The sequence below is a fragment of the Talpa europaea genome, assembly GCF_964194135.1.
Source record: "Talpa europaea genome assembly, chromosome: 15".
Taxonomy (NCBI): Eukaryota; Metazoa; Chordata; class Mammalia; order Eulipotyphla; family Talpidae; genus Talpa; species Talpa europaea.
In genome coordinates this window covers 80,368,713-80,376,128 of record NC_140083.1, presented here as the reverse complement: position 1 = coordinate 80,376,128, position 7,416 = coordinate 80,368,713, and the positions used below count along the sequence as shown (strand labels likewise).

Here is a 7,416-nt window from a genome sequence, read left to right as displayed (position 1 = left end):
AGATGTGAAACAATTATTGAGCAAAGTAGAAAAGAGAATTTACCATCGAAATGTAGATTTGGAAACATTCCATTTTTGGCAAAAATTTAATGTGATACCAGTCAACAAGATACTGAGATTTTCTCCATCAGTATAGAACTGTCCAGGTATTGATGTGGAGAAGTTGCATTATAGAACCTAACCAGAATTGCTTTATTTTTATTTTTTTAAAAGATTTATTTATGGCGGGCCAGGTTAAAGATGGCGGCGGTGGCAGGGTCCGGCGTTTCTAGGCTGCTGGGTCGGTCCTGGCCACGGCTGGGCCGGCCTATGTCGAGCGGCGCCCACGGCGAAGAGGGCTCAGCTCGCATGTGGAAGGCTCTCACCTACTTCGTCGCGCTCCCTGGGGTGACAGTGAGCATGCTGAATGTCTTCCTGAAGTCGAAACATGCAGAGCATGAGAGACCCGAGTTCGTCGCCTACCCCCATCTCCGCATCAGGTCTAAGCCTTTTCCCTGGGGAGATGGTAACCATACTCTATTCCACAATGCTCATATGAATCCACTGCCCACCGGCTATGAAGAGGATTAAAGAGAACCTGGACCATTACCTAGCACTTGGGACCACAACACTGGCTTGGAACATAACTCTGCACACAGACCAGAAAAATGTACGGGACCTTAAGCTCACTTCTTGTATCAAATGCTGACCATTATACTTATCTCCCATCTCTGCTTAATGGCAGGTGATGGCTTAAATAAATAACTTGATTGGTTATGAGCTAGGAAAAAAAAAAAAGATTTTTTAATTTACAGCTCCTCTCAGCAGTGTATTTCACTCAGTCCGCGTGTTCTGCTCCCCACTCTGCCTCTGGTGAATCCTCTCACCCCCTGCAACTCTGGCCTACACCCCAGCTCTTGTACGCATAAATAAATAAAAATAAATCTTTAAGGGCCTTCCTGGTGGTGCAAAGGGTTAAGCACCATACTATGAAGCAATCCGCAGCCCCTGCAGCATAAGTTCGATCCCCGGCCGTCCAGGGAGCAACCCACATAGCGCAGCAGACCTCTCCTGACTCGCCCGCTGCACCCCTCAGCAGTGTATTTCAGTCAGTCTGCCTGTTCTGCTCCCCACTCTGTCTCTGGTGAATCCTCTCATCCCCCACACCTCTGGCCCATACCCCAGTTTTTGCATAAAGAAATAAATATTTAAAAACAAACAAACAAATAAATAAATAAATCCTAAAAAAAAAAAAAAAAAAGAAAGAAAGAAGGGGCCTCCCTGGTGGTGCAAGGGGTTAAGACACAACCTATGAAGCTCACTGCAGCCACTACAGCACAAGTTCAATCCCCGGCCTAGGAGGTGATCCACATGGCGCGGCAGACCTCTCCTGACTCTCCCGCTGCTCCCCTCAGCAGTGTATTTCAGTCAATCTGCCTGTTCTGTTCCCCCCCCCCTCTGTCTCTAGTGAATCCCCTCACCCCCCAAAACTCTGGCCTGTACCTGGTTCTTGTATGCATAAATAAATCTTAAAAAAAAAGAAAGAAAGAAAATGAAAGGCAAAAAATGGTAAACAGAGGTTAAATCCTTCACTATTTCAGAGGATTTTTGCTGGATTGAATTGTTGCAGCTTTCTTTTCTTCCCCAACCTTGACCTGCCCTTATTTCTTCTCCTTACCTCTTCCCACCAGAGAAAGAAGCACTGAAATCTGCTTCTCATTTCATCTGCTTTTCATTTTCATCTGACAGTGCTGCAGCCTCCTCAATATGGATCTCTGTCTTTTTCTTTCTGTCTCTTCATTCTAGAAAAGGTAAGCTGATAGTTGGGGGAAGATGAGGCTGGGAGGCCTCTGCCTTCCTCCTTGTGAGTGTCTCATTCTCTGGCAACTGATCCCCTTGGGGAAATACTGGCAGAGGTAGCAGCACCAGGTTATGAGCGTGGTTTCAGCCACAACCAGAGGGAACACAGACAGGAAGCCCTGTTGAGTGTGAGGGCCTGTGTGGAGCTTTGTCAGGAAGAACTTTGAATGTAGAGAATTTGAAAGGGGGCCCAGAGGTCTGGGTGCATTAGATGATCTTTATCCCACATCTCCATGTGTCGTACATGAGACTTGGAGAATCAAGGTGCTCAGGCTCACCCCAGTGAAGAGAACCCCAGGAGCCCCTCCTTGCCGGCCGCTGTCAAGATGGTCACTCCTAGAGGCTAGAAACACCTCAGTGAAGCCCTGTGGGTTACCCCCCCACCGAGGTTAACCCAACCTGCCCCAGGGTGCTCGGAGGACTGTCTGAAAACTCTCAAAAGCAACTAGACTCCCAGCGGGGTTGGGCCATGAGCCTGGTCACTATGGTCTACCCAGCTGCTCCAGGGAACCACCTCTACCCAAGCCTCCTTTCATGACCCTTGACTTCCATTCACTGTAACCCAGGAAAACTTCATGGTCTCTCCCCCAACAACTCTACCTTTGCATGTATTTGTTTCTTTGATACTATTGATTAGAGGATAAAATATTTAAATGAAATTATATTCATCCTCTTCTGTGTGTGTGTGTGTGTGTGTGTGTGTGTGTGTGTGTGTGTGTGTACTCAGACAGGAGAGCTATGTGTAGGGGGCAGAGGTAGCCAGAAAAATATTGTGGCGCTTGAACTTGAACTCAACTGGACATCGGCGCGTGGACGAGAGGAGAGGAACCAACATTAATGTACGTTCTACATAAGCACTGTCCTTACATTGGCTCATTTAATCCCTCACGACACCTGTGGTAGAAGCCCTGTTCTCCCTGTGCCCACAAGGAAGCTGAGTTTCAAGCAGTTTAAATAATTGACCTAAGTCCGCATTGCTAAGTGTCAAGCTGAGATTCAAACCCAGATCTCGCTTCGCTTCCGTTTCATCCTGCCTCAGGTTGGTAGAAAGCACCTATAAGAGCATTCTAGAAAGAGCATTCTAGAAAGAGCTCTAGAAGAGCATTCTGTTTGAGGGAGCAGGAGGTGTGAGGATCGGAGGCTGGAATGAGCAGGATGCCTGTGAAAATGAGCGACTAAATCATCAGGTAGCAAGCCTTCCAGCTACTGAGGAACAGAGGGTGGGACTTCCCAGGCAGTTCCGCCCACTGCCGAGGATTGCAACAGGGGAGGGTGGGGGTAAGGGCTCTGAGGTTCCTGGAAGGTGACTGAAGCCAAAGCCCACGAGGCTGGCACTGTGCCCTTTATGTGGTTAAAACTGGCTCCGCCCAATGGTGCCGGGATGGGAGAGACCTGGCTTAGGGGCTAGCTCCTGGAAGTTTAGCCACTGTCTCCCCTCCACCCACTGCTGCATCCTAGTCCCAATTCTCTCTCAGCATCAGGCTGCCTGTTGGCTTCGGTTCTGTCCCAAGTGTTCTACCAGAGTCTGAGCTTCAGATAGACTTCTCGGTTCCTCGACCCCGAGACTCTCTGGCCTCCAGGCTTCTAAGCTTTCGTCTCTTAATAATGATAGCCTCACATTCATATTGATCTCAGTTTCTCTTCCCAGCAAGTCCACTAAATAGGTACGATCATCATTTCCTTCATTTTTCGGGTAAGGAAACAAAGCTCAGAAAGGTTGGGTTGCCCCAAGCCACAGAACCAGTAATGTGGGGACTCAAGTTCAGGTCTTAAGATTCAAGATCTATCCCTCCCTCATTCTACAACATAGGACTCGGCCTTTCTCTCTCGTGGTTTAGAATTAAGCCCCAAGGGTTGTTTCTCTTGGACACTTATGAACTCATCTATCCACCTTCATCCATTTGAGGTTTGGTGCCCTGGCTCCACTAGCAGGCCAGAACTCCTTTTTTATTTTTTATTTGTTCTTTACTATTTTTTTATTTATGCATACAGAGCTGGGGTGTAGGCCAGAGGTATGGGGGTGAGAGGCTTCACCAGAGATAGAGCGGGGACCAGAACAGGCAGACTGACACTGACAAAATGCACTGCTGAGGGGAGCAGCGGGGAGACAGGAGAGGTCTGCTGCTCCATGTGGGTAGCTCCCTGGCCTGGGATTGAACTCGCACCACAGTGGCTGCAGGATAGCTTCATAGTGCTGAAACTCAACCCCTTGTGCCACCAGGGAGGCCTGGAGGTCATAACTCTTAAGGTCTCAGTCCTATCCTGGAACCTTGAAAGCCCCAAACTCTTTCAACTGAAAGTGGGGTCAGTTCCTCTCAACTCCTGGGTTAATCCTCTAAGATTTCTTATCAATGCAAAGGAACCTCCTCAAAGATTTCATATATTATCTTTATGTGAACGAGAACATAAGGAAAAACCAGGGGGTGGCTTAGAAGGTCTGGCAACACCATCTGGCCTCAGTTTGTATCTCCCCCCCTTTACTTTAGTAAGAGGGGCCTCACTCTTGCCTGGTCCCAGACTCCTTCCACCACCTCCCCCAGTCATCAGGGTAACCGCCAGGCTCTGCTGCCTAGGATAACGCCCAGCCCTCCCCTTGCCCCCTGTGGCTGCCTCCCCTTTCCGTCTGTTGAGAGAGGAAGCCAGGGGGTGGCGGGTGCAGCCCTGCAGGGCACTGATAAAGGGCCAGCCCTGCCCCCGCCCTCTGGGGCCACTGCGGTCAGAGCAGCAGGCCAGCCGGCATGGCAGCCCTCTGGGACCCATGGGCCTCCCCTGGTCCCACCTCTACCGCCCCGCCCTTCTCGGGAACTGGTTGCATAACCCGGTGGAGTGTTTGGCAACACTGCTTGTGGCTTGACCTGATGCTGGTGTTAGTGTGCACGCGCAGTGGGATGTGGGTGGGGGTGGGTTGACTAGGGGTGACAATAAGTCAGCCTTCTGGAGATGGGTAAGCAGCATGGATGGAGAATGGTGTAACAGCAAAGATATGTGGCCACATTTCCCCCCATATTCTGACTCTACTACCTTGGCTGAAGTGGGAGAATCTTCTTTGGGATAGGAAAATCCTAGGTGTCCTGCCTTGCCAAGCCACAGGTACTGACCAACCCATTCAGGCTCCCAAGTCCCTGTTTGTTTTTTTTTAAAGATTTATTTTTTTTATACAAGAAATGGGTACAGGCCACAGGTGCGGGAGAGTGAAAAAATTCACCAGAGACAGAGCGGGGAGCAGAACGGGTAGATGGACCGAAAACACTGCTGAGGGGAGCAGCGGGCAAGACAGGAGAGGTCTGCGGCGCCGTGTGGGCAGCTCCCTGGCAGGCCAAGAATTGAACCAGCACTGCAGAGGCTGGTGACAGCTTCACAGCACTGTGCTCAACCCACTGCACCACCAGGGAGGTCCTCCCAACCCCCTGTTAATGGTAAATCAAACAAAGGAGACTAAGTAAAGCGGGAAGGTGTGGTCTGCTGACATCAGGAATCTGAGAGGAGCGGTGGAAAGGAACCATTATCTCCCCTGAGGGCAGAAAGGGTCTTTGGAAGCTGGACACAAGCTGGAAACCCAAGTAACCAGCCTATTCCTGCAGGGTGGGGTTGGGGGTGAAACAGGACTGACACCTCCACCTGGCCAGTCACCTAAGTGTCGGCTCTCTGTTCATTTAGCTCAGCATACCTGATCATGTCTGCCCCCCTAAGTAAGTAGTAAATGCTTCAAATGCTTCTATGAACTCCTGTTGCTTAGAGGGTGAAACACCCTCCACCCCCCAGCTCTCCCATCAAGACACCTTACAATCCAGCCCCAGCCAGACGCCTCAGGCTTATTTTCTACTTCCTGACCCACCCCCATTCTCAAAATCTACTTCTAAGCTAAAACTATTCACTGCTGTGTTGTGCCTCTGTGCCTACACATCTTGGCTTGGAATACTCCTCCCCTTCTCTGTCCTGCGAACTCCTACTCATTCTCCACAACCCAGCTGGATTCGCCTCTGTGATATGACACATGAAGCCTTCCATGAATTTCACCAGGCAGAAATTCTACTCCACGGCACCATATAGACCTTTATTAATGTAATTCCCCTACTAGTCTCTGAGTGAGGACATACACGATGTCTATTTATTTCTCTTTGCGTTCCTGGAGTGTAAGACATATAGATACTTAAAACATATTTGCTGAATGAATGAATGATGAGGCTTGTAGTATCCATAATTGTATTTACAATACCATAAACACTGTCCTGCATTGATTGTTTTCATTCAGTAAATGTTTGTGGACTTGCTGTAACCTGATATCATTAGACTATCGCCACCCCTCATCCCTCAACCCCTCGCTATGCAAGTGAGAGAGCTATATCTGAATGTCCCGTACATGACCTAGATTCATGTCCAGGTCATCAAGAGATTAGGACCCCACGAGTGACATGTAATGCAGCTGTGGGTCACCTCCTGGATGGAACTCAAAACATTTAACTTTGGGTTTGGCATGGGTGGTGATCAATTCCATATACAGGCGCCAAGCTCCTGTCATACCACAGAGCCTCTCGAGTTGCTTGGTGTGTTGATGAGTTGTGGGGGTCCCCAGGAAGAACTGGGGTGGCTGATGTGGTGGTGTCATTGTGAAAAACACTTGGAAGACTCTTCACAGCTACTCTTTATCAACTGGGCAGAATATTTTCATTTAATTTTAATGGTGAACACAGTCCTGTTAGAGAGTGCTTGCTGAATGCCAGCCAGCCTTGGGGTGCCACCTATCTGCCTCCCTAGGGTCTTTGTTGCCAGTTAAACTTGAACACCATAAAAAAGAAAAAAAAGTAGGCTGCAGTTGTAAGGATTGAAGTTAGACATAGGAAGGACTGTCCTAAGAGCTGAAAATTGCTAAAGCCAGTCTCTGCAGAGAGATCTATTTGGCCTGAGGCTTGGGTTATGTGTTGGAGGCAAAGGGATGAATGAGTGACTTCTGGGGTTACTTATTGGCCAGACAAAGAGCTGCTGGGAGGTACTGGGGAGTGAAACTGATCTCTTACACATGGGTCCTGGCCTGCCCAAGATATGTGGCTGCCATGTGGTTGGGGTGCCTTGCCTGAAAGGCAGACAGAGGGCACCAGGATCTCCTTTAAGGGAGGTGAATAATGTCCCTGCTGCCCCCCCCACCTTATAACTGACAACAAGCCTGGCCAAGAAAGAGGCCTTTGTCCTAGGACATCTGAAGCTGCAGGGGGAGGGGATAAGGCTATAGGTGAAAGGACACATCAAAGCCTTGGGGCTGCACCTCCCCAAAATAGCTCCTGTACCTTTTCCCCAGAACCTAGCTTCTCCTTAAAGAAAAACAGAGCCCCAAATGTCCTCCTGTCCTGGGGTTCCACATATCTAGTCCTTACCGTTAGCTGCCCCCCACCTTGCTGTGACTCAGTTTCCCTGTCCCTAAGCAAGTCAAGGGGGCAGAGGGAAAGAGATTGCAACCTGTGTCAAGTTTAGAGGTGACTGCTGGTGGGACATCAGATCGGAACTCATCCTGTGCCTGGGAGAAGCGCCACCGGCTGGACTCCTGGGCTGAAAAGGCGGGTTGGGAGAGGCTGGGAGCCTGGT

At 49.5% G+C, this 7,416-nt stretch overlaps 1 protein-coding gene across 1 annotated transcript; it reads left to right on the top strand.

Moving 5' to 3' along the window:
• Positions 1-240: 240 nt before the first annotated feature.
• LOC311185037 (cytochrome c oxidase subunit 6A1, mitochondrial-like) lies at positions 241-570 on the top strand (the record flags this gene model as incomplete). Its single annotated transcript, XM_084255397.1, has 1 exon — positions 241-570. The coding sequence occupies one exon, from the start codon at positions 241-243 to the stop codon at positions 568-570; it is 330 nt and encodes a 109-aa protein (XP_084111523.1).
• Between the last annotated feature and the right edge of the window lie 6,846 nt (positions 571-7,416).